The 27451-nt window shown below is 39.5% G+C and overlaps 2 protein-coding genes across 4 annotated transcripts in view; one reads left to right on the top strand and one right to left on the bottom strand.

Annotated features, from left to right (window-relative positions):
• Positions 1-27451, top strand: part of METTL14 (methyltransferase 14, N6-adenosine-methyltransferase non-catalytic subunit) — a 65168-nt gene continuing 37717 nt past the window's right edge. For all 3 annotated transcript variants that reach the window (XM_082281882.1, XM_082281883.1, XM_082281884.1), the window contains exons 1-3: positions 1-103; positions 567-663; positions 26531-26679. The gene's annotated coding sequence lies outside the window, so the exon portion shown is untranslated. The remainder of the gene's footprint in view (positions 104-566; positions 664-26530; positions 26680-27451) is intronic.
• PRSS12 (serine protease 12) overlaps positions 4549-27451 on the bottom strand; it is a 32143-nt gene continuing 9240 nt past the window's right edge. The window contains exons 3-13 of the mRNA XM_082281881.1: positions 26527-26705; positions 24834-24984; positions 21965-22143; positions 21621-21762; positions 20471-20676; positions 17348-17489; positions 13546-13751; positions 12777-12855; positions 10709-10831; positions 7521-7801; positions 4549-5915 (exon numbers count right to left, since the gene is read on the bottom strand). Coding sequence (XP_082138007.1) covers positions 5608-5915; positions 7521-7801; positions 10709-10831; positions 12777-12855; positions 13546-13751; positions 17348-17489; positions 20471-20676; positions 21621-21762; positions 21965-22143; positions 24834-24984; positions 26527-26705 — 1996 coding nt within the window. The 3' untranslated portion in view covers positions 4549-5607. The remainder of the gene's footprint in view (positions 5916-7520; positions 7802-10708; positions 10832-12776; positions 12856-13545; positions 13752-17347; positions 17490-20470; positions 20677-21620; positions 21763-21964; positions 22144-24833; positions 24985-26526; positions 26706-27451) is intronic.

Below are 27451 nucleotides of genomic sequence, written 5' to 3' on the forward strand. Positions count from 1 at the left end.
CGCGGGAAGGGTGAGGGTGAAGGTGAAGTGGCGGTGGCGGTGCTCGCGGACCGGGCGCGTTCTCCTCCACAGCGGCAGAGGAGCGGAGCGGAGCAGACAGAAGGTAGGCTCCATGATGGCGGGGGCTCCGTAACAGGGAGGACAGCTGGGAGCCGGGCGCGGCGGCCCGGGCCCGGGGCCGGGGCCGGGTCACGGGCGCGGGCCCGCGCCCGCATGAGGGAGGGAGAGAGGAAGGGAAAATGGCGGCCGCCACGTGGCTGCGGAGGGGGGGAATAGGGATCCATGACTCCATGGGAGCTGCCGCCTGTGGCTGACTCCCTTCCTAGGCATGGAAGAGCAGGGCCTTGCTAATTGGCAAAACTTTTACCCTCTTGTGGGTATGAGTCGTTGACTGTGGCAAGTAACAAACTGAGTCTGCCATGGGGTTAGCCGTCTCCCCCTTTTTTGGGTGTCTTTTCGTTGATCGGTTTTTCAGGTGTCTCCCTTTTTCCCCCCCGTAATAAGCTATTACAGCCCAGTTTTTAAACTTTTTTTTTATTATTATTATTATTTTTTTACTTCCACAGGAGCGCAGAAGCTGAAAGTATGGAGATGTACTTCTTGAAGATACTCTGTCCAAAACCTATGTGACTGGCTGTGTGTTACCTAATAAGCTCTTCAGAGGTGAGATTTGGGGCAGGAATAATGCAGATTCGATAATTTATGTTTAGCGATTACTGTGACTTGTCCTGTGAAATCAAAGTACCGACTTGGTGTTTCATTTTAAGGCATGTTTCATTGTTATGTGTTCTTGGGACAGAAGAGTATAAACAAGCGTAGTAGTGTGACTAGGAGGAACTGAGCTTGGATGTAGAGGCATTAGAAAACATAATGCAGTATTCCTAGCATAAAAAGCACGTTGCCAGTACTTTGCATGCCAAACTAGAAGCATCTGAATGCACAGATTTCCCAGGGTTATCCTGTGCAAGGGGAATGTCTTTTTCGATAAGCATGTGAGTACCAAGAGAAATCTGCAGCTGCAGGACCGAGGGAGATGGGAAGCTGATACCAACAGCTTTGTTTCAGAGCAGTTTTACAACCCCTAGGAGAGCATCCTGCTGTTCAGTGATGATTGCTGTCTTATTTGCGTCTCCAGTAGCAATATTAAACTGCCTCAAACTTGTTTTTACAGGGGAAAAACCCTCTTGAGTTATGATGACAGAAGAAGATGGGGCTAAATTCCACATGTGAATTCTAGGAGTAGCTGTGACTAAATCTGTTAATTTTTGCTTAGGGTAGGGTGGATGTGTTTAATCGTCTGGAATTGATGCCTTTTGGAAGCAGTAATATTTCTGGTTGTCACGTAGAGCTAGCAAAAGCTAATTTTAGGCTAGGTCTTAACCTTGATCTTTCAACAAAGTTAAAATTTTTGAGCTTTAATGAGAGCTGCTACAGTCCATCTGATCTTGATGATGAGGGGCTGAAACCCAGCTTACCATGCCTAAAATTAGGCTTGACTGCTTCTATACAGGCAAATATAGTTAGGATCTCATTTTGTGCTGCTCCACTCTTTGGGCTGTCACTAAGCCTTAAGCTATTACAATAATGGTTTTGGTAGTTGAGTGGCTGTGCTGCACCTTCAGGGATGGCTCCTCTGCTCTCGAAGTGTGTTCAAAAGGCTGTTGCAAGGAGTGTGCCTGTGCTACAGAAGCTGCAGGTAAGTTTTTGAAGTCTGGAAAATGAATGTGGAAACTACAGCTGTAATTTTGGTGTCTGTGTGAATGTAAAGCATTCGACTGTATGAATAAGTCAATAAAGAGACACGACCTTGGCTGCACGTGTGACTTCTTTATTGAAAGACTGCTGGTAACTAAAACTAGACCTGCACATGTTTGTCAGAATTACTTACACATGCCAAATCTGCTTGTTCTGGGGACACAGCTTTTGGGCATTAAGTGTGGCAGAATCTGTGGTGTCAGGTGGCTGATGTATTGTGTGGGAACCACTCCAGAAGTGGTATGGCTTGAATCAGAGGTAAGTGCTGCAGGGCAGAAACAGTGACTTACAAAAGAGCTGATTTTTCAGTTGCTGTTGCTGAGGCATCCATATTTAAGAAAATTGATGGAGATCCAGTAGATGGTGAATCATTGTATACTCAGACAAGATACTTTACTTAAAAGTAAATGTGCCGTCTTAGTGAATACGAACCATGCTGGCACAATCTCTTCCCGAATATCTTTCAAATAATAACATTGCAAATAGTTGAAAACAGAAACATTAAGGGGAAAGGGAGGCTTTGAAAGGACTGGGAAACAAAATCTGTGAAGCCAGAACTGAGATGATCAGCATGCGGTGTTACTGCTGCCGAGTGTTTATCAGCTGAGGTCAGGATTCCTGCTTGAAGTGAATGGAGCAGATCTGTGGGGCTCTAATTACAGCATGGAGTAGATCTGAGGGAATTACTTCTGGTAGTTGTGTTTGGTGGGGAGATTAGGGAGCTGTCATAGGAAACTTCAGATTTTTTTCTAAGCGTATACATTTTCTGCCCTGGCGGAAGTACAGTTGAGTTGAATGTGTGTTCTTGTGTGGCGCTGTAATGAGTGACAGCACACCTGTTTAATTGGTGGTGTGTGATTACTCTCTCCTCTTAAACAGCCCTATCATATGGCATTCTTAATGCTCAAGATTCCAAAGTGGTAGCTGCCCAGCCTGGTAGCCAACAATGTGGAGTGTGTACTGTGAGTTTTCTTTTCTCCAAGAAGATCGGACTTCTATTGTAACCTCAGCGTTTCTAGAAAATAACACATCTGTTCTACAAGGGCAGTTACTTGCTTATGTTACATGGACAAATGCCAGGCAGACTGGTCCTTGTACTTTAGGAAGTTGTTCATGGTTGAGTAAGATAAACATTAAGGAGGCTTTGTGTGTCAGTTGCAGTGATGTTTCTTTATATTCTCTGGAAAGTGAACGAAAACTTGGGAAGTTTAGGAGGGCTGCGTGTACCTGTACATCTTCATGGTGCTGCAGAACCTGGAGAGATGACATATCTCTTCAGGATGGTCATCCCAAATGTTTTCATGGTTTGTGCCACCACTAGCACAGTTAAACAGGTTTAAAAGTGTAGGATAAACTTAGGACAATGTAACTGGTTTGAGTTAAAGCACTGGGAATTCTGTCATTCAGGGACAAACTTCCCTCTGAGAAAATAGCCCTAAGTTTATATGCTTTGAAGAAGATGCTTTCAAGAGCCCCCATTCTCAGGTAATACAGCTCATGTGAGGTTTACCCATCTGATGTTCTGCAGCAGTGCTTGTACATCCACAGCATTAATTAACGTACAGAAATTGTAGTCAGTGTGGCAGTTTTTATTGTATATGTGTATACCATCAGGCTCACTGAACAAAGATGAGAATGGCATGAGATGCAGACATTTTATGTTGAAAACTGAAAAGGCATGCTCAGCATGGAAACAGTAGTGCAACATTTTAAAATCTAACAAAGCATTCTATTAAAAGAGCAAAACTAACAGAGTACTGTACTAAATCTAAACGTTTACTACACTTAGTATGCTGCCTTAATTCCCCGCCCCCCCCCCCCCCCCAAGTATTCTATTTTTGTGGTGCAACTATTTAAAAGATTATTATTTTGTCTGTATACAATGCATATATTGCACTATGTAGCCTACTTCACCACAAGTCTCTGGGTCTTTTACAGCAAAGCTCGGATGTTACAAGCAAATATATTTTGACAGACTGAGTTCCCCTGTAATTAAGGGCTATATAGAAGTAAAAATGTAATGGTTTCAAAGTTCACTAGCACAGTGTTTAGCATTGGTCTAAGAGTAGGTGGTCACAGTACTGTGGTTTTTGATGCTTTTAAGTATTTCACACTATTCACATAGTGTGGAATTACAGAGAACTAAAATATATTAAAGCACCTCATGTACTAGTTTAGCACCAGTTACAATTAGTCCTGACCCTTGAAAACGTAAATTTGAGGTCAGAGAGATTAAGGGCCAAATGTTCAATCACATGGGCTTCTGCAATATCATTGCCACTTCGTATGCAAGTGAGTTTTCTAGGATATTTGTTATAACACCAGAGAGACACACAACCATACAGAAATCAATGATTGCCCACTTACAGCATGAATGCAAGCATCCCGCTTTTTCACAAAACACCACACAACACAGTCATAGCCAGTTTGATGAATAGGAAACAGGGAAACAGTCACTGGTTGTCACAGTTCACACAGTCACTATGTGGTGACACTTATCTGCCACACTTGTCACACTGGAGTGTTTCATGGCCCACAGCTTTCCGTTCAGTTTTTATGAGCATGGTTGTTAGTGTGGTATGTAGAGCACACTTGGAGATGCTCAGCATGGCCTTTGACAGGGGCTGTAGAGGTAGTGCTGAGCCAGTTCCCACGTGATTTACACACTGATACCCTTCAGTGATGCACTAAGGTGGTGATTACCTCCTGTGTTCTAGGTTCAGTGTGGTGGCCTTTTCTAGAAGGACAGTAAATTGGTTATCAGTGCATTTTTATAATAAGTTGTTAGGGATTTCATAGCATGGAGAACATATTTGGAAAAGAACTAAATGGAATCAAGATGTCAGTGCTTTAAAAATTACTGAAAACTAAGCTTTCCTGTGAGATCAGTCTGAACCAGTGTTGCAACTAAGCAGGAGAGAGTTGTCTAAATATTATTTTGTAGGAAACATAGTTTAAGACTTTATCGACCTTTTGAGACAAGTTTTGGCTCAACAACTCCACTGTATGTATAACTTTCTCTGGTAGGATTCACAGAGGTTCTTTGCACTACTTGAGGAAAGCCCAGCAGTGAGAGGATTGGGATGTTTGTTAGTCTGACACTGTACTGACAGCTAGTGGTAAATAGGAATAGTGAATCCTCTCCAAAATGCTGTATGTACTCAAAATTATGAATTTCAGAAATATGACAAACGTTACTTACGTAGAGGAGAGAAAATAAGTGGTTGCTTTTGCAGCTGTGCAGGATGTTTGTGGGGGAACTGTCAGTGTACTGCCTGTTTTACTTGGGAATGTACTTTATGCACACTAACCTGTGAGGACGTTTAGCAGACTACCTGGGGATCTGATTATTGACCAATGTTTTCCTTCCTGCATATATTCAGAATTACTTAGCAAGAATCAGTCTACTAATTGTCTCATTAGCTACTGAAACATGAGTCAGATTTAGGGGACTGAGTGTAAAATCATAGTACTAATAGATTAAATAAACTAGACTGGAGATTAATTGAGATCGGTAATTAACTGTGGAGAAGCTTGGAGCATACATAGTTTGGAGCTGCAGTCTTGTGGGCAGTGAGTCTCAGCGAAGTGTCCTGCTGTCCTGCTCCACTATTAACTCTACCTATCACTTTTCCCCTTAGATACATGGTAACTTGTTCATGCAATATTTACACTTCTGGAACACGGAGGACAGTAATCCCTAACTGGAATGATTGTGTGTATACAGCTTGGATTTAATAAAAACACACGAATCAGGAAAATGTCTGTTTCCACCCACTGTGGGCCCCAGCTGTGCACTGCTTGTGCTTTTCAAGTTGTCCTGCCTCAAAGTTTGGTTTTCATTACGGACATTCATAGTTTGGTCACACTTTTAATCCAGGGTACGAAAGATGATACTTTTGTGTAGACACCTGGGGAATCTTTGACCCCACAGCCGTAGCCCCAGGAGGTCACACCGTACACAACCCAGCTTTCCCCTGGGCGTTCACACATCAGTGGTCCACCACTGTCTCCTTGACAGCTGTCAACACGCTTCTGTTCCTGCATGTTTCCAGCACAGAGCATTCTTCCTGTGAATCTCCTTTTGTAGCGCTCTTCGCACATCCTCTTGGGAAGTAAGGGGATGGCAGCCTGTTGTAATGTTCTTGAATAAGCCCGTCCTAGAAAGGAAATCCAAATTATTGTCTCATTACAATGGTTGGTCTTGGAAACATACATGTGATTTAATCAAATTTTTGTTCTCAGGCCTTCATACTGCTTTGTCATTACATAAAATTACTGGAAGCAACACTACTGAAAAAATCAGTGCATTAAATATAATACTAAAATACTATAGGTACTGTAAATGTAAAATATAGGTGCTTTAAAAAAAGTAGCTTTTCTGCATGTGTTCTCCGCATCTTTCCAAAGCTGGAGTTCGGTTTATTCTGAGCAATTTGTGTCTTCTACGGAAGAATACTTTAAATGTGGAAGCAATGTTTGGGAGTCTTGAGCAATTGAGAGTGAAGCAGTAGAAATACTTCATTTCTATGTCACCAGTTCAAATCTAGTGTAGCTCAGCTTGACAGGTGCTGCATCTTCTGGTGGCATCTAAGTAGAGCATCCAAATGGATCTTTCTACTTTTTTTCCTTGCTTGCACCTCTTTCCATTGGAAGCATGGAAAATGAAAGCCAGTGTTGGTCTGGCCTTTTTTTAAGTAAAATCTTACCACTTTGAAGCAATTATAATTCATCTAGTAAGTGTGAAATGTCAGCTGAGGTACTGCAATGATGTAATTTCTTACCATAAATTGAAGCCAATTACTGCAGTGGTTAATGTTTCCTTAAATAGATGTCCTAAGTTAGCAGTATTTCAGGGAATTATGTAAAAAGGCTAGCCAGAGCTAGGCAATGAATTAACAACTGATTTTAGCAAAAACCCCACCCTACATGTCTCTCTCATTTATTGTTGTACAGTGACCCCAACACCTGTGCACACAGATTAGTGCATGTAAAGAGGAGGAACGGACACTTGACTGTGCCTTGTCTCCTTGCCAGATTGAGTGAGTCACTGGAACAAAGGCTCAAGTGTGATTGCTGCCTTGCACTGTATTCAGCACCACGAAAACATAAAAGTAAAACGTGATTTTTAATTTGTGAAACATTTGGAGGACAAAGATCTTTGAAGAGGAAGAATGTTGTACTGACCGGAAAAAGCGAATAGAAGCCTGGAATGCAGATTGCATTGAGGCTTTAGTAAATTTTGGCAAGATTTTCTATTATTTAAAGCAAAGCTGGTTGAAAAAGTCATTGGTAACAAGGAACACTAAAATGTTATTTTAAATTCTATTATGTGTATATTTTCCATTCATTTTTCTATTGTAGTAATTTAAATAACCTTTCTAAAATTAAAATATTCATGGTCCTTACCTTTGAAACCTTAAATGTGTTAGAGCTGTTAGTTATGTACTGAGGCAGGGGGTGATAAGCTGCTCTGCAGGGTGTGCCTGGCAACAAATAAGCTTTTTATTCCTGCTTGTCAGTCTTAATGAGGCCATTTTAGTGACAGGGTCTGTGATTTAGAGTTACATGGTTAATCACTGCTTTCCAAACACAAACTATATTCAGTAAACAAAATGTTGTTATTCCTTGGATCAGGAGAGAAAATATTCCCCCATGTAAAAAGAGTAAAATGCTTTCATTTTGAGCATTTTCTTACTTATTAATTTGAGGGTTTTTTTAAAGCAGCCTCTGATAACCAGATTGGTGCACAGAAATTATTTTACCTGTGTCCCCCCATCCAGTGATGAAACAGTTGGGAGCAGTTTTCTGTGGTCGCTCCCTCCTCAGTGGCAAGCAGGCAGGTAAGACGTGGGTGCTGAACCTTGCACACTGTTCCTCGGGCCCCTGCAGCCTCAGCAGGGCAATGTCATAGTCGCTGCTGTCAGGCCTGTACTCCTTGTGCATCACAATCTCCTGGACTCCGATTTCCTCCTCGTACTCCTCCGGCACCAGGGTGTGATAGTCTCCAACCCGCACCACGTAGTTGCGAGTGTTGTTGCCATACCTGAGATGGAGGTGAAAACAAATAGGGCTGGCTCAGGCTCACATCCTGAGCATGCAAACAGAGTTCATCAGTTTCTTTATTGTACACTTAACTAATGTTACCAAAAGATTTTTTTTAAGAGCCAAAATGCTTTATCAAATGTTTACACTGACACTTCAGTGTGTCCTAAAGAATATAAAAACCTTCTCCCGACGTTTCAGGTTGTGCTATGTTCCTTTTTGTATATTTTCACAGGCAAGTTTCTTATGGCCATCTGCCATGACTGGCACTTAGTTGAGATGTACAAGGTGTGCGTTATAAATTTATTTACTAAGGGTAACACAAACTGCCAGTAATTGCAATGACAGTCTGAGTACTGACATCATTGCAGAGCTCAAGTAATTACTAGAATGAAAACAGTGTTCTAGCCTGCTTTGTAGGTTGGTTGAGAAATTCTAGAGGCTTAGGTAACTTAATAAAAACCTCTTACATGAACTGAAGTTATAGCAAGGACAACAAAGCGTATGTGCATCACAAGCACCTATTATCAAACTGACAGGAGGCCTGCACGTCTTAGGCTTGTTTTGCATCTGATATAATCCCAATTTCTTTCACATCATGGACTAAGTGGTAAATACTTTAGAGATCATTACTGTCGCTGAAGTAACAATTTTCTGTGCATGCCTTTGAAGATTTTTGTATCACAGGACACACAGCCCTTCCTGGGCAAAATGCAAAATAAGAGAATACTGTTGGGTACATATATTTATTTTAAAATCTGGCTAAGCTAACAGAAATATTTTTCCTTTTATTTCTCCCTTTTCCCTAATAGCCTTCAACAAGAAATTTCTAATATGCTTGCAGAAAATACCCCACAGTGTCCCATCACCTTTTAACCTATGCCTGTTCTTCTTACACCATCCAGCAATGTTCTGGTCTCTAAAGCTTGCATGAGGAGCAGCAGACAAAGCAGGAATGTTACCATTTTCAGCACAATATACAGCTGTACCACTGAATATTTCTGCTAGTTGTAGGTTGCATTCCTGGTTGCCTGTAAAGCTTTCTTGGTCTAATTCTGCAGATCTCCTTCAGGTCTTCCATGAGCAAAATTGCACTTCTAGGCTTTAAGGAGAGAGAGCTGCAGGCTGTGATCAAACATCTGTTCATGTCAAGATGACCTTCTGTATGGGATAAATGAAGGGGTTTTCCCTATGCCTCATATTTCTAAGTATCCAAAGTTTTGTTTTATTTTATAGACCTTCCAATTTCCCTGTAGCTGTCGGAATAACTCAGGACAAAACTTCCTAATAAGATGGGTGGGTTATAAAACAAAAAATAGCTTCAAACATTTTATCTTAAGTTATGTATCTGCAAAAGTATAGAAATGAGTAATTCCACTGTAGTACTGGTAAACAATTCCAATCATCATGCATAAAATTGTGCTTAATTTTTATCCCTAGTACAGATGAGCCAACTTTGGTTACTTACGCAGTGTTCCAATTTCCAGGATATGAGAAATGGTATACTGGCCTTTCTCTTGCCCATCTGCGGAAAATATCTGAAGAAGGCACTTGATCTATAGATAGCTCTTGGAAACCTATCCCTTAAAATCACTCTGAGATCATTTGGAAGTTCAGCCCAGACTGTCCAAAGCCAGCTTAGAGCTAAATGCACCTTTCCCTCATTTACAGTGAAAAGTAGTGCATCCAGAGCACTACGTGTTGGAGCTACATGCTTAGGTCTAATTGCAGTTTAAATGTAACTTCTGGGACAAAACAGTAATTTGGCCACTGAGACCCTGGATAACAGTTTCAGGGTAGCCTATAACAGCCCCTCGTGGCTGCACCAATCTGGAAGTACCACAGGGTACTTTGCTCCAGCCGTGCTGCTGCTGTGCCATGTGGATGCTCAGCAGAGTATCCAAAATGGCCACTCCTTGGCACCACATTCCGTTTTCAAGCCTGTAATCAAAGGCTTTCTCAAGACCTCAGGCAGCATCCTTGGTAATCACTACAGAGATGATGAACAGGGGAATAGGAAGCCATTGTCTATGAATTTTGATGAAAGCAACTGAAGTGCTTCCATAGTTCTGCAGAAACACCTGGGACATCAGTTGAAATAGCAGGAAATTTTACTGAGTTTGACTTTCAGCTTGAAATACTACCAAGGGAAGTCCTTTGTGATTTCAGGAAACCTGAAAAGATAGGCATCTGATGCTGAGCCAAAGTAACACTCTGCATTTGAGTAAAACTGTACCTGACTCTTCATTTTAGTTACTAGTGTGCAAAAGGAAAGGCTTAAAGTCAAAATTTGAAACATTTGCAGCCCACTTGAGCAAATTCTAGCAAATACCCTCAAAACTGTACTGCTCTTCTATGCTTTTTTCCCAGTCCGTTCCATTGACATAATCACCGCTGAAAGCTTAAAATACTAGATTAACTTCCTTATTGTGCAAGTTGATATTTTTATACTTCAGTAACCTCATCAGCAGTGAAGTCCTACATTTAGTCACTACTGTGATACACTAAAAATGTCTACCACTGCCAAGATCTGTTGTTACCAAAATTAATCCAAAATATTACAGTCCCTGTGTTTGGTGTCTGCTCAGTTGTCTTCACTATAACCTGAAAGCCATAAGTTGCATTTTTGTTGGAACAGAAGGTTAAAATGTCTGAAATGTTGTCTATATTTTTTCATGAAAATGCTGAAGTTGTGAATATAAATCACATGAACAATAACACCCAAATAATTTCAATGCATTAGGGTGTTTTGTTTGTTTGAGGGAAAGGAGGTTGAGTGGTAGGGTTTTTTAAAACCAAAGGCCAACTTTTGGAACAGTTTTCCATGGGCTTGAACCAGAATGGTTTTGCCTATGCCCAGAATAACAAAACAGTTTGAAACATGGTGCACTACTGAAGAGAGACCCACCTTTTGAAGCAGTGTGCAGCAGTGAGGACCCAGCAGCTGCTGATGAGAGTAGCACCACACAGGAGTCTCCCGTCACCATGAGAGGATTTCAGCCGCAGTGCCACCTGCCAGGGCCAGCCACCCCTGCAGAGGAGTGACACATGGTGTTCAGGGTACAGCAGTGGGGAACTCAGGTAGCTGCTCAGTTACCTGGAATGTGCATCCTGTTGGCTTTCTGTGACTGACACAGCTTACAAAATGTGCTGTTCATTAACGGTGGTGAATACCTTTATATTCCTGCAGCATTCAGAATTCCATTTAACAATGGTCCAGATTACTTTACAGAGAGTTTGGGCATCCAGCACTCTGAGTGCTTCCTCCCACAGTCAGCTATTTGAATTTTCCCTTCTCAGATTGCATTCATTGGGCCAAAAATACATTCTGTGGGTTCCTCACCAAATACCATCCAAGTCAGCAAACCAGAAATTTCCTGTCAACTGGAGAGGGGAAAGGGGAATTTCTTGAAAAGCTGAACCCAGCATCTATCCCTGTCTTCATGAAAAAGGAAGCTGGCAAACCAAAAGGTATAAAGCAACTGAAGAAGTCTCAAGTATAGATGAGCAGCTTTTGTCAACCTGTGATTATTTGTTTTTTATAGTAGATCTGGCCGTATTTGCATACCTGTGAATACAGGAATGGATTCTTTTTTGCTGGTTTAATAGATTAGGAATCAGAGAAGGGAGAGGAAGAGAGATACACCTGTAAGTAACAGCAGCATCTAAGAGTAAGCAACAGATAGTATATAGTCTAGAGTGTTTTCTGAGTACTGTCAACTTCAATGGATGTGCTCGACAGCAAGAGCTGCCAGGGATCATCTAGTCCAGCATCTCAGAGTTATGAGTGCCAAGCGTTTTAAAGTGAGGTGGAGAAATTCACTTCCCGTAAATATTAAAACAATTTAGGCACTTTTCAGTTTTGGAAGATAGGATTTAAGACGTTTTTCTAAAATGAGGTAATTCAAACAGCTTTGGATTTGCTGGTACATACGTAAGTATCCAGTTTTTTTCAAACTTCCTCAAGTTCTTTGTCTTAATGACTTCTTGTGACACTGAGTCCTTTTCTGACATGTATGTGTGCTCCCTTTCTTGATTTTGAAGCCCTTCTGCGTGCACTATTGGATTTTTCTCCCCTTTTTGCTTCATCTAACATCCCAGTACTGATTTATGATGAGACCAGCTTCCTTGTTCCAGCTGAATTGTGCAATACATTATTTGTCACCACTGTGTTTCAGCAAGTGTCCTTAGAGCACATATTCTGAGACAAGAATTCTCAGTCTCTTCCTGTGCAGTGCATTATCTGTTATCTCATTTGCCTCTTTACTGAGGTAAGTCATCCTACTTTACTTTATCTGGCTGTGTTTAAATATTTTTCTGGGCTCCCTCTTGTTACTGTTCTTTGAAGCTCCCCCACTTGGGCTGTGCCTTCTTTGAAATGGATTGATTGGTGCTGTGCATGTACTTTGAAATAGGTTGCACATGACATGCAATGGTACTGTTAGTGTAGTTTTACAATGCCTTTTGTAAGACTGTGAATATGTGTTTTTTGTGTTTAGTCACAACTGTTAAGAAAGTAAAGTCAGTGCCTCCTGGTTTTTTAGCTGTGTCATCATCAAGGCTTATTTTGTGAAGGAAAATAAGGCCTTAGGCAGTGAATCATACCCAGGCCTTTTTTTTGGTGCAGGTGGCATTTAAAGCCTCGTACTACATTCATAGCTCTCTTTTTATAGCTCACATCCTGATATAAAGATATCCTTTGATAAAAGTAAAATAGCTATTTTGTAACTTAGAAATTTTTAAACCCATAAGCATCTACAGATTTTCAACTAATACTGCAAGTATTTATCCATTAATACTTTTTAATTTCCTACCAAATTTGCTTTGGGTATATTTCTACTCCTACATCATGACAAGTCAAACGAAAAACAAACAACAAGCCTACAATAAAATTATAAATTAGGGAAACCACTTAGAGCAAATACATGTCTTAAAAGCTTTATATTCAAAACTATTTGTCTTTAGCAATTATTTACCGTAAAGAATTTTTCCCACCAATTATTCGCTTTTGGCGACGATGGAGTAACCTCAGTCCACAAACAGAAGCAAGGGAATCTAAACCAGAAAGAGAGATGGAGAGCATTAAACTCATCATGCAAAGTAGCCAATATTCAATGAGAGTTAACTTAAAAAAAATCTCAAGGTTGAAGTTATTCTGTCTTTTGTGGTAGTTTTTAACAAGCCAATTTTGATTGGGGAAAATAGGCTTAGAAATCCTTTATAGCTGAAATCTTTCAACTGGGGAAAATACACTGAATTCTTTCAAGACTTAGAAATCCTTTGTAGCTGAGTTCTTTTGACTGTGATCCGAGTCATTTATGCATTTGTTTCTCACGTGTAGGATTTTATAGGGCTCTTCCTTATTCCCTGTAAATGGAAGCAGACCTTGACCAACCACACAGGTCTCAGTCCTTACCTGAGGATAACCTATACCTTGAAAAGCTGAAAGGAGCTGTTTAGGTTTTTGCATTTTCATGTCCCTTCAGCAACTTAATGAATATGGCTGCTGTAAACCACGGCAGACAAACACCCTGTATTGACTGAGTAGTCCTGGTGATTCCTATGTGCAGCTGCACAGAATAAGCCAACACAGTGTAAGCAGAGGAGATTCCCACCCCTTTTGTTCTGTAATTGCTTTTGATTAAACTGTTTCCTCCGTGAGGTGGGATTGTTAAGTCTGTCTCTTTCTACCATGACAGCTGCCCATCTGGACCTGTTGGTCTGCCCCTCACAACAGCGCCTCACCTTTATTGCTGTTCCCAGGGACTTTCTTGCTTAGGTGGTCACAGATGACCCCTGCATCCTCGCTGTGCCGGCAGTTGTGCGTCCCGATGTCCTGCTTAATGCAGTCTGCCAAGGATCTCTCGTTGCCTGTACACTTCACATTATCCACGTGGATCGGCCCTTTGCCCTCACCGAAATAGGCCATTGTCCTTGCTCTAGCTGGACCTCTGCAAACAGAGCATATTTTTTTACTATTATTAAACATTTGGAGGCATTATTCTACATTTTAGTCAAATATTTCCAAGTGAGCAGTGATAGACATTCCAAACTCTGTCACTGTTTCATTTGATAACAACCACTTTCTCATCACCTCACTTATTCTGGTATGTTGAAAAAATAAAACTGCAACAAAATTGCTACAGTTCATTAATGTTTAAAAACTGCTTTTGTGTATCTGGTTAGAAGGCAGTGTTCAAAGTATTTTATGTTGTATCAGCACTACATTTTGCCATAAAACAAAATATGTGAAAGCTGCTTTTTCATAATCTCTTTAATCCTTGTATAAAGTCAGCACCTGTGAATGCCAAAAATAATTTGTTCAGGTCGGATTCCATCAGAAAGATGGGCCAGTTAAATACAGTATACTTGTGGTGCAGTAGGAGCTGTGATGTACAGACCTATTAGTTGTTAGTAGTTATTAAGATATTTTGTTATCATGTAATTTTTTAAAAGGCACCCCATGTTTGAGCTCTAAAAATGTCATGTGACTGGAGACCAGTTTAGTGTCTGCACCCCGCTGTTCTTGGGATGAACCCAGTACTTGGTGCTCATGTAGCATTTAAGCATCTCACTTGGCAACTCTTCTGATAGATTATTACTGTTAATTACTTAGGATAATCTTCTTAATTTATAAATAATTGTTTTGTTGTATATAGTTTAAGGGTCAGAAAGAATTATGAATGAGAGACCACCCAACTGGCTATACAGAGAAGTGGGGCAGGAAGTCACAGACACCTCCAGGTGTGCCTGAACTATAAGTTTACCTATTGGTTAAGAGCAATTTACTGCCATTTTACTGGGATAAGGATATATGGAATTCCAGTTAACTAAAGTATAGCTTTCCATTTTAAAGGATATTTTATAATTGTATACTGTAAAGTACTGCTTCTATGCATACAGAATGTAACTGCAGGTGCGATGAAATGTCAGAATAGAGAAAGAGAATTTGACTATGAAAATGTATAAGGCAAGAAAGTATTTCCCTCCCTTTACAGCTCTTTTTGTACCTCTTTGATACCTGCAGTGTAGGGGAAGGTAGGTGAGAATGGCATGAAGAGCTTACATCCCTTCCAGAGCTCGGTTTGGTCTCTTGGGGGGGAATCCTGATTTGTCAAACCATTTTCAAAGCTCCGTCAGAGTAGAAGTGTGGCTGGCTCAAACTGAATCAGCTCTCAGTTGCCACATCCATATAATTGAAACATGAAAGTAACATATACGAGGTTCCTCCCTTTTGAAACTTGCACATGGATAGCTTTGCCTGTGTGGATTTTTTTACTGTGTACTGAAAGGTAGGTGGGCAGGATTTCCAAGTAGGAAACATTGGTTAGAATGCATGAATTGTAAAAAGCCAGGAAAGAGAAGCTCATAAAAAACTAGACAAGAGATGATACCACAAGGTCAACTGTCCTTACATGTTTTCAATTTCCATGGTTAGGAGATATTTGCCAGATAATCTAAAGCCTTAACTGGCTTTGGAACCAGTATAGGACAATCTCTGCCTAATGAGTTTACTATGATTTGACTTGTCAGTCCCAAGTAATGTGACTCTTCTTGCTCCAAATGTTTTTCTTTTGTGAGGGATACTCTGATTACAGATAACCACAAAAAAAGAAGTCAAACTCTCTGATACCAGTGGGCAGCTCATGTGTTCATGTCTGCTGATACAACACAGTGACACAGTACAGGCACTCATTGTAAATTCTTACTTGGTTTTGGTATCATCTCTATGTCAAATAACAAAGTTTCTGCTTTAGGGCATTGTTCTAAAGTTCCTCAGGATATTGAAAACTGCTTTGTTGTGAATCACCTCAGTATTCTTATCCTTCCCCAGAGAAGTATTTATTGCAGTTTAGTACAGAATTGTCTCTGCAGAATCTTATCAGTTACTTAATAAGGGCACTACCTCATTCTTCCTACCTTTATATGAAAGCAATCTATCTCTTACTGTGCATCAGTAATCTCTCAGTTTGCTGATAGTAGGAATGAAAAGTGCTCAGACCCAACCAACCAACCACACCACAGAAAACCCAAACCAACCCCCACTGAAGAACATCTGTCAGGAAACAAGTGTAAAAATCATGGTGTTCTTGAGCAAGGAATGCAGCTTAATAGAGAAAATTATTTCATATAACTGGGAGATCGCTGAAGGTACAAATGTTACGTCCAGGTGTTTGTTACATGCTTATATGTGATCTTACAAATGGCTTTAATCCACCCCTAACAAACACATGTCCCTTAATTCCTGCTTTCCAAGACAGCTATTTATGCACTTAATGACCGTCAGAGAAACAACCTTTTTGCTCAGATCTGTCCCTAGAGAGAGAAGTGGCTTCAGGTCTCTTCCTCTCACTTCTCTCACACAAAGGGCCATGCACAATATCATGCTGAGCTTTTCAGGTGCAGGTATTACCATTATTCATGATATTGTTAACGAGGAAATCCAGTGGATTAGGATAGATGGACGCCAATCCTAGAATTTGCAAGTTAGGTAACTTTTAAGAGTGGTATCTTGTAAGTCAAGTTTTGCAGTTTTGAAGCCATAGTCTGGTACTACTTTTAAATAGGCTTTTACTAAATTAATACCAGGCAGCTTTTAAAAGGCGTATATTGTGTGTTCAGACATAATCTGATGATATTTGGTTGGACAGACTTCACATTGTTAGATACAACAAACAGTTACTATGATTTGTATTTCTTCAGCTCAAATTTCTGTATAGATACACTTGAAGAAGACATTCACTAATTTCCTGTTGTATTTCACTAGTGTTCTGGATATTTTTCAAGTCTTATTAGTACTGCTATTGGTATATCTGCCCTATAGTTGTTATATTTTTGCTGCTCTTGGGTATCCAGAAAAAAAAATGCTGGTGAGCAATGTTAACCTGATTAAGTGATTTCTTTCAAAAGTGACACATATGTTGCAGTGGTTTTAATTAGAGGGTGGGTTTGTTCTGTCAGGTCTATTCTTGTAATAAATGAAGCTTATTCAAATTATTGTCATGTAGGCTGGAGCCATAATCCCTTGTGTAACAGTTTCATCAGATCTTTGAACTACATCAAATCTCAGCAGATCAGTAAATGAAGGAAAAAACTCCATTAAACTAGGAATTCAGTAGCTGGTGTGCCTGCATCTGAATCTGCAGTCATCATATCCACACCTCGTGACAGTGGACACTCTGTTTTTGAAATAAATATGACAACTAAAATTTTGTATTTAATTAATAGATTAATACTTTGCAATGCCTAATTTCTAATGAAAAATATTTAATACCTAGCATTAACTTGCCAGTCGGACTGTGACACACTTGAGTACTAACATTCCCATTCCCAGTTATGCTACTTAATGAATATTCCTTTTGAAGACATAGCCTTACTACTTTTCATACTAATAGTAGGAATACACTTTTCTAAAAGAATGCCAAACTGACAAGTTTTAAAAGACATATATTATCTTATTAGACATGTTTGTGGTATTTGGTTGCAGAAACTTAAGATTTTTAGATACAGAAAACAACTTGAGAAACAGCTTAATGAGTTTTCTTACTTGTAGCCAAGCTGTCGGCAGACTACAGCTGCATCCTTATCAGACCATCCATCATCACAAATTGTGCCCCACTGGCCATTGATAAAAATCTCCACACGTCCTTCTTTCTTATTCTCGCCATCCATCAGCCTGATGGGAGGACCTGGGAATAAATTACTGCTGTCAGCTCACAGCAACAGAAGCAAGAACTGGTACTTTAAGTTATTTTCATTATATTCAATACAACTGATATTTATGTTCAACAAGCCTAATATCAGTGGTTAAAGTAGTCATATTTTTCCTGGCTGGCAAAAGGAAGCAGTTTGTACAAATTGCAAGACAAACACTAAATACTACTGTACTTTACTCTTCAGAGTTCAGCTGGTTCTTTCATTCCACACAAATATGTGACATAGCTCAGAAATTGGCCACAATTCTCCATGAAAAGGTAGAAAACACTTAAGATACCTTTGATGCGATACCCATACAGGCTGGACAGGTTTTCCTTACAGAAACTTTATCGGTGAATTTAACTACATCTCAGTCCATAAACCCATTCTCAAACTGGTTGCTGCTGCTCCTCCTAACCATTGTCTCAGCAAAAAAAGTGCAGCATTGTGTTGAACTCAACTATTCCTGATCACTATGCACATTGTTCTGCAGCCTGATATTCTAGACTAATGTCTGATTGTTTTTCTAGCAATTTAAATTGATTATTTATTCAGACATGCTCATAATATGAAATCTCACTTATGTGGATTAGTCAGACCTAGTTGATTGTAGTTTCTGCAGTACTTAGCCTGTAGTTAAATTTTGAGTCCATTAGGCACAGTACATACTTAATTCTCACTTACTCTAAAATTCCTCTATAGCCTGCAAGCAATGCAAATACCCTTAAAACAGTTATGAATTCCTCTGTGGCGTCTTCAGAATGTTTAAGGGAGAATCACCTTCTAAATCTTTTTGTATGGCATGCTTTATAATCTTTAATATACTCATGAGAGTTGTCTTTTAGAATAATGGAGAAGAATCTTCCTCATTCTTCTAACCTGTTCCAAATCTTCTCTAAATATGTTAGGATGAAGAATTACTTAAATGCATTCTTAAACAAAGCAGTATGTTAAGATATTTTCATTTGATATTTTAATTCAGTTTAGTTTAGAGTATGAATAACTTTTGTATACCAAATAGGAATCTGGTCAATGCTAGTTAAATCTGGCCTAAGTCATTAAATGAATAGGGAAATATTTGAAGACAAAATCCAAGTCTCTTTGCTTCTGATGTAATTTAAAGCTGTTGTTTCTGTTGGAGTTCATACTGTCTGGACAGTTACATGAATTAACTTCACCAGCTTTCTGTTTAGCTACGCTGTCATCTTACTGAACAAGTGTTGTCATTGTAGTGTATTCTATCTCCTTTTTAGTGTTCCGTAATATCTGTGTTTCCTTAAGTCATATCATCTACTAATTTCTCATCTTTTTCCACTGAATTTATCCTTACAGGGAAAAAAAAAAGCTTTTTCAAATGCTGGGAAGTAAATGGTAACAACAGTCTTTGTCCACTTTCCAATCAGAAATCTTCTAGGAAATACCAGATAACTTGTCTTATTTTCTTGTTGAACTGGTGTGTTCTGGAAGAATACAACTTAGGTGAGAATTATACTTCTATTAACCAGATAGAGGCATGGAATACTAATAGTATTTTATTGTTATCTCATCTTCTTGTGGTTTAGAATATATATATATATATTTATGAGCACAAAATTAATATAGCATTCCAGTAGTGGGGATGTGAGAATGTTACCATATGGATGTATTTAACTGAACCAGACTCCGTCAGCAGAGATTATATTTTATAGGAATTTGAGCAAAGCAGCACAGATGGTTTACATCTGTAAAGACAGAAGTTGTGGTTTGAATTCCTGTTATTTTTGGTTTCAGAAAATTCTTTCTACCAAATAGGATTTGATACATGTGCTGCAACATAAAACATTCATTGGATGGTGAGAGGGCTATATAGAAAAGGCCTATAAAGAGGAAGAGACTCGAAAAGTACATGGGAAAGGGCTGAATGTCGTTATAACAAGTATCAGCATGATGCAGTAAATCCATGTTGTAGTTTGTGGGATAAACCTTCAGTCTGTGATTTCCAGGAAAACAGGCGTATAATGCTAATTTCAAATTCAGCTGAAATATTCTTGGGTATGCTAAATGGCATTGGCAGCAATTTTCTAAACGGCTACATACTGACAAACTACACACTGCGTACAGCAAATTGTAAAAATGAAACTTCTTCAGAATTGCTGTGTAACTCATTGTTCCCCTGTAGTTTTTACTGTGCGTATCTCATAGCCAGAATTATTGTTTAATTATCTGCATGTGGAGTTAGGAACTTTTGGAATTTGTTTGTTTGTATTTGGTTCTACAATTTCACTGTGTAATTGGTATTTTTCCATCATTTCTTATCAGTCTTTTTTTCTCTTCATTTTCAAACAAGTTTGTAGGCTTTTGACATTGGAACTGACTCTTTATTGGTGTGTGTAGTATCATTCTGTCCCGGTCAGCAAGTGGGGCCCATTCACCCAGACACAATATAAACAATAGGCAGTAGTAACACAGAAATAATATCATGCTTCTCACCCTTCCTTCTTGCTATCTCTGAACTTCCCATCTTCTCCATATCCCTTGTTTTGGACTGTCTGAATGCAAAGCCATAGGAGGATGTACTATTGATTTATATTCCTCAGTGCTCAGGTATGTCTCCAGCATTTGACACCATGACAGCATTTGACACCTCAACTTGGAGGCTGAGAAGCGCTGAGTAAACTTGGGTAGCCCATCAGGAAGTGCTGAATAGGTCTAAAATCTGGTGGAGACTGAGAGAACAGTATCTCTGGAATGTGACTTTGTTACCTTGCAAATCTGGTTGAACTTTAATGTTCTGGATGCTTACATTCCTCTAAACAAAACTTGATTACTTCCTTTGATCTTTGGGAGAAAAGTAAGGTTTTTTCCCTTCCTGTTTTTTCCTTGCACCCATGTGACAAATACGAGGATTTTGAGAATCCTTAAGTACCCTGTACTTTGGTTGGATCTGTATCCACAGCAATACTCATACTGTGACTTTAGCAAAGAGCTTCCTTACCAAGTGAGAGCTTGTGGCTGTCGTTTTCTGGGTGGCAGATGAGTCTGACATCCTCCTGATGGTTGCAGTCATGCTTTCCCCACTCCCTCCGGGAGCACTGCAGAAGGTTTGTCTCCTTCCCGGAGCAGATCACATCATCCAACCAGATGGGCCCTGAGCTTCCTTCTAAGTAGCTCTCTTTTTCCATACCTGCGCTTTTCCCATACCTGCACAACACAGAGGTATGTTTTGGACCACAGTGATCAGAGGACACGTGATGCTTTAGCATTAGAAAGGAAAGTGGTTATTCCTGAGGAAATAAAGGTTTCTCAAGTATTCTCAGTAAGCTGACTCAGTTAGCATTAAATTCAATGAGAGCACCATATGCTGCCTCTTCAGTCATGGTTTTTTTTTTTTAAGGAATTACTGTTCCATTAATACAAACGTACGAATGTAATACCTTTGATTGAGGCTGCTTTTCAACCAAGCATATGGCTGGCTCAGTGACTGAGGCTTTAAGTATGTTCTTAGTATTATATATACATTTAAATGTCACAGTCTGGAGAAAATGAGACAAAATCCTGTTTTGAATGTCAGCTGTTACAGTTTGAAGGCAAGACAACAGTCACCTACTGAGAGTGCACCTTTGTAGCCACAGTCAGTAGGAAAAGTAGGGAAGAGTGAATGCATGAAACTAACGGGATTTTTCTAAAATATGCTTTTCAATACATAACTGTTCCAGGGCCAGGCTGTGGGATTTTCTGAGGTAGTGTAGAAGGATTTAGACCTTGAAAATGTCTGTCATTAATAATGACTGTACAACAAGCAAGGATTTAGAAGAATCGAACTTTTATAGGCAAAATCAAAATTAAAATCAGTTTTTCTCTATAGCACATGCATTTATCTCAGAAAATAAGAGAATTGGAAGGAACTCGGTGAATAAAGGCTGTTAAATCACATTTGTTGAAGGTTTTTCTACCTAAAGGAAGGCCTAAATACCCCTGTGAGACTGAGGGAAGCAGGCTTTAATGGATTTTAACTTGGTAGTTTCTATGAAGCATTCAGCTAATATTAAAAAAACAGACTCTTAAATTAGGTTCCATGTAGGGTTCATGTAACTTTGTCATCATGGTCAAGTCACAGTCAGATATCCAATATCAAGTAATCTTACTTAAATCCCAGCTGCCGACAAGCCACCTGCGTGTTCAGCTCCGTCCAGCCATCGTCACAGACTGTGCCCCACTGCCCCGTGTGATAGACCTCCAGGCGGCCCTCGTGGCTGCCCTTCCCACTGGTGAGCCTCAGTGCACCATCTGTGCCGGTGACAAGGGAGAACAAAAGCAGGGATCAGCATTTCTTAGATCTAATCATTGTTCTAAAGCAAAATCAATAGCATTGCATTTACTGCATCCCGTCTGGGTTTTGCGCCTCTGCAAACTTTAAAAGTCCTCTTTCCAGAGCGGTGAACTCTGCTTTTGTCCCGTTTTCCTGTGTGATGATTGATGACTGAAGTACCTGTGAGAGGTGTGCAGGAAACACCAGCATCTTCTTTGTGGCCACAGTTGTGTTCTCGCCAGGAGCTTTTTGGGCACTGTTCTATCGAGAGTTCATTTCCCGTGCACCGCACTTCATCCAGCAGCACGGGGCCAGAGCCTTCTCCAAAGTAAGCTTGGCTCCACGCCTTGGCAACACCCCTGTGGAAATGCGAGGAACACCCAGTCAGGAGCTAGCGAGCTGAAGATTTTCCTTTTCTGTGTCTTTTGACTTTTAAGCGTAACTTTCCTAGGAGAGATTATAAATGTACAGCTTGGGTATGAGGATTCTAATTTTAATATTCACTTAATGTCTATATGTAGTTAAAATAATCCAATATATAGTTCTACAGTAACTTTCTCCTGCTGTCCTCAAAGCACGTTAATCAAATCTCAAATACCCACATGAAGCAGATAAAAGTGATTGCTCCCCATTTAGTGATGTAAAAACCACAGCAAAGAGATCTTAAGTGACTTGACAATGTCATATTGCCAGTCGGCAATAGAAAAAGAACATGAAGCAGACCAATGGCTAGCCTTGTACGGGTATGTTCTCTGTCAGCAGAAAGGATTTTGAGCACAAAAAACTACATCGATTGAAAACACTCCATTGTTTTAGAATTACAGAAATTATGCAGTGTTTAATCCTTTACCATCTATCAGAATTTTTCCAATTCTACTTAAAATACCATTTCTTTCATATATAAATGGTTGCCATGGTTTGGTTTCTTTCCACTCAATAGTTTATCTGTTCATATATTCACTCTAGTTTGAAATGGCAAGATTGAAATTTTTGACTAATAATTTACCTATCTAAAGCATTAGTTGAATTAACTAAAAAAGCATCTTCTTTTCCCAGTGTATCTGATAAAAATGCTGGCAGAAATGTATAGAAAATGTTAAGGAAAAAAACCTTATTCATTAAGCAGCTGGCTGAAATCAAAGAGATAATGATGGACTACTCTGAATGCTGAAAACAATTTATACCATACTCCAGTACAAGTCTCTGGAGTTGCACTAAGGCAGAGACAACACATCCCATCATTATAACCAGGGGAATTTGTGTCAAGCAAAAATTATTTAGGAAAACAAATAATAAAAGAAGTTATCATTATTTTCCACCTATTAATGGCAGATTCATATTCTGGAGTTTTACAGGAATGCTACAGAAAAGTTGAAAGGGTGTGGGAAGCTACTTACTGAGAAGCTTTACTTTTACAGTTTGTGGCATGTTTCCAGATGGATTAACAGTATGCAAATGTAGGTTATTTTCAGTACTTCAGAACTGGTCTACTGCCACTGTTGGTAAGATTTCACTTCATATTAATTAGCATGTTTGTTGTAACATCTTGCTTACTTGAGAAATCCTGTAAATCTCCAGACATATTTCAAAAAGACTTAGCAGCTTCAGCACCATCTTAATACAATTTATTTACTCAGAAAAATGAATCAAATTAGAAGCATCACATAACTGCAGTTTGTGATGATTAAATAAAAGTAATAAAAAGTTTTAGTGTCATCAGTAAGGAGGCAGGCTAAGAGCATTACACTTGTCATTAGAATACAGAAATGCAAAGCAGAGTTTAGTAACTCCCCAAACCTATCAATAGCAGCCCAATTCAAAACCAGGAAAAGCTGGCAAGAAGACAGACTTTCCATTAGGTATTCCCAATTGAAAATGTGCAGGAATATAGAAATACAACATAAAATAAGCTGGGGAAAAATAAAAATGGGATGTCAGAGAAGTGTGTTGGTTCCCATGTTGGCTCAGCAGGAGATCTACAAGCTTTTTAACTACTCCACCGTTCTCATCCTTCTGAGCAAATTTGGGTGGCATGGGCAGCCCAAGGCCTCAGTTACAAAACAAGTACACTCTGGGGACTAATGCCACAGAACTTGCTGCCTTCAATACCACTTCTTTTAATTTATCATGGTCCCAGGAAGATTGAACAGTTCCATTCCAGTCTCCTCTGCATTTACCTGCTTATTTCTCATCCAGTCTGTCTCGGACATAATCCCCTTCTCCTGCATGGGATACAACCTAGCATCTTCTCTGCTTCTTGCTCCTAGTTCCTTCCCTCTTCAACCCCTCTGGCCTTCCATCCCAATTGTCCTCATCTCCATCCTCTCTGATCCAGCAGTTCTCTTAGTCTCCCACTTCTGCAGCATCTTTCCACAAATACTGAATACTTATCTTCTGTGTGATATCAAAATCACCCCGTCTGTTAAGAAAGTGAAGGGAAGCAAGAAAATCCTGTTCTGCTGCTGGATTTCAGACCATGCTTAGTTCAGACAGAATCACTGACAAGCTTAACTATCAAAGTTACAAACAGAACTCTACCTCAGTAAATGCAAACAGGCAATCTTCAGAGACTCGTGATTTAAACAAATCTAGAGAGATTCTCACAGGCATGCCAGAAAACATATCCTTCCTGACAAAGCAGAGCTCTTGTGCCAAAGCAAGGAGGCTGTCAGGCTCTGCAGTAAAATGGATCATAAGGATTTGAACAGTCAAAGCAAATTCCTTTTCTTTACCTACAGGTTTTGATTGAAACTTTACAGAAGTTGTAGTGAGTTTTCACTACAAAGTCAATATTTAATCTGAGACATTCTTTATCTGTCCAGACAAACAGACAAAATTGGTCCTATCATATGATACTGAAAACTGGTTCCAGGGAATTGAAAGTAATGTCACTGTGCCTGAACCTCTATAAATAAACTTAGTTACTGCTCTGAAGTATCAATACGATTTTAAAGGAGCATTTTTTTGACAATTATGCTTCTCCTAGCTTCAGCTGTGTGCCTGATAACTCCTGCTTTGCTGCTGGAATAACAAACGTAGAAAAACAAACCCAAGGCCAAGCTGCCGACAGACAACTTCAGCATCTGCATCGTCCCACTGGTCATCACAGACTGTGCCCCACTGGCCACCATGGTAGACTTCCACTCTTCCTTCGTGGGCATTGCTCCCACCAGCCAGACGGATCGGAGTGAAGACAGGGGCTGTGAGCAAACCACAGGATACAGAACAGATCATTCACTTCCTAAAATGTAATTCTGATAGTAAAGAAAGAGCAAGATGGCTTAATGGTTTCTCTGACATCACTCAAGAACCGCATTTTATTTTTTCTAGTTAGATGGAAAACCTGAAGGTAAACTTAGAAATGAGTTCCCTTATGCTCCTCTCTCACTAGCTGAAAAACCTTACACATACAAGTGACCACACTGATCTTGAATTACCTAAGTGTCAGAGCATTCACAGACACTTAGTGCTGTAAGGCCAAATACTAAATCAGTCAGCAGAGCTACATTTCTACCAATAAGAGCGAAGTTGGGTAAAATCTGACGTAAGAGGCAAAAATTATATCATAGACACAGAAACAGAAATTCATCTTCCTGTTTTCTCATTCCGTTAGAAAATCCAGTCAGAGCAGTGAAATCTCACTTGAATTGAATTGTGCAAGTATTGTTCCCTTCGGGCTTCTAGTCTTTTAAAATCAGTATCTCTCTTCTGGTGCACCAAGAAACTGTCTTGAAAGCATCACTGCTGAATAAATCTATAATAATGGAAACAGTTTAAAGCCATATAAAACCCCATAATTTCTCTAATGTGAACAAAGTTATTTTAAAGTTTCACCATATCTAACATCTGAGTGATTCAAATTTGAGTAATTTTTGTGTAACTTTCCAACCAATTAATGCTACTATTTAATCTAATTCTTGGTTATAAAAAAATCCCAAAACAATACTGAGGGCATTTTTCCAATTTCATATTAGTGTTTCACTGATATGAAATATGGGGGGAGGGGGTGGTGTAAATATTTTTAAAGGCTAGTTGCAATAGAACCTGCAAATGTGAAAACATTTATAGTTTTCAGTTTCTTTAGGCAAAACTCTCTTGCTTTGGTTCTCCCTCCCCTCTACTCATTCTTACACCAAAATGTTCTTTTAAAAGCCATTTGTCAAAATACTGCTCATTAATAATAGATATTTAGGAAAAAAATGCACCTGCCTTCTTTGGATAGAAACATAAGTAGAAGAAAGGCAGCACAGAACTGGCTTCAGCCACACGTTTTGGTTTCAGCTGAAGAGATTGGCATTGCCAGCTCCCCAGCACTGCCAGCCCAGCCCTCCTTGAGGCAGCACTATCTTAAATCTGATGGCATGCCTGCTCATTTAGTTAACATGTTGATTAAAATAATATAAAATATCTTAAAAATATGAATACTTGCTTTCCTAATAATATAATTTTAACATTAAAAAAAAAAGTGGGGAAACAATCCTTACTTTACAGCCAGAGATTCTTAATACTTTTTCTCACAACCTACACCTGAAAGAAACAATTTGTTTGTTGATTATGGAAAGGTAAAAAGTTGTTAAGCTAGGTGCTGCTTGAGGAATTTGAAGCAGTTAATGATGCAATGACTCAATCTGTATAATCTGTTCCAAGAAATCTTAACATTTTTTCTAATTTAATAATGAATAATTGTTGCTACTTCTACTTAAATAAAATAAGGACTTAAGAAAAACATATGGTTTTTTTACCCAGGGAGGAGCTACATGTGACAGCAGCTGCCATTTTTTGAGGACATGTCCCATCCTGCCCGGTGTCTTTTTCACATAACAGTATATTTTCTTCATCACCACGACAACGCACTTCACTCCAGAAAACAGGAATAAGGCCTAGTCCAGAAAAGGGTATGTGTTTTGCTGTACCTTTTTCCCTGTAAGAATAATCAGGAGAGGGCATCAGAGTGGGAGGAAGGGAAGTGGGAACATTTTCTCATAAATAAATTTTGGAGTAGAAAAGAAAGGGCTTTCTTCAGTAGTGTAAATCCATCACATTTTCATACAGTTCAGCATTGTCTTCTGCACAAAGAGAAGTAACAGATGTGACCCAGTTCTCACCATTTTGTTGTGGGGTATTTTAGTACAATGACTGTGTTGCTGCAGAGCCAGCTACATTCCTGCTTTCCCATTTCTTAACTACAGAAGTCAACACAGAGTCCACAGTTTGTAGGTGAATCTATAGTACCAGCCCACTGCAGCTACAATTCCAGCAGATGTAATGCCACCAGGCCTTTCTCCCTTACTCTGTCCTTCACTCCATGAAGACATACCATGCTTTGCCCATAAATGCCATGTATTGTGGCTGTGATGATGGGACAGCGAAACCACTTCACACTCCACTAGATCAGGCCCCCATCCATTTTTCTCTATTCAGCCATTCCCATCCACCCAGAACATTTTATAATCAGCTCCCTTTCCTCCTCATGCTGAATCTACAGCAACATTTATAGAGCCATCTTTTCTTCCTTGCAAAGCTCAACAAATTTAAAACAAAGCCCAAATATGGTGATGTCAAAGGAACAGATAGATGGAGCACCTGAGAAACACCAGTAATACCTCATGAGTTCACCTGGTGGTACGGAGATCCAAATTTCTGCCAAACATTCAATATCATTCAAAC

The sequence above is a fragment of the Coloeus monedula genome (assembly GCF_965178545.1).
Source record: "Coloeus monedula genome assembly, chromosome: 5".
In the NCBI taxonomy this organism is placed as follows: domain Eukaryota; kingdom Metazoa; phylum Chordata; class Aves; order Passeriformes; family Corvidae; genus Coloeus; species Coloeus monedula.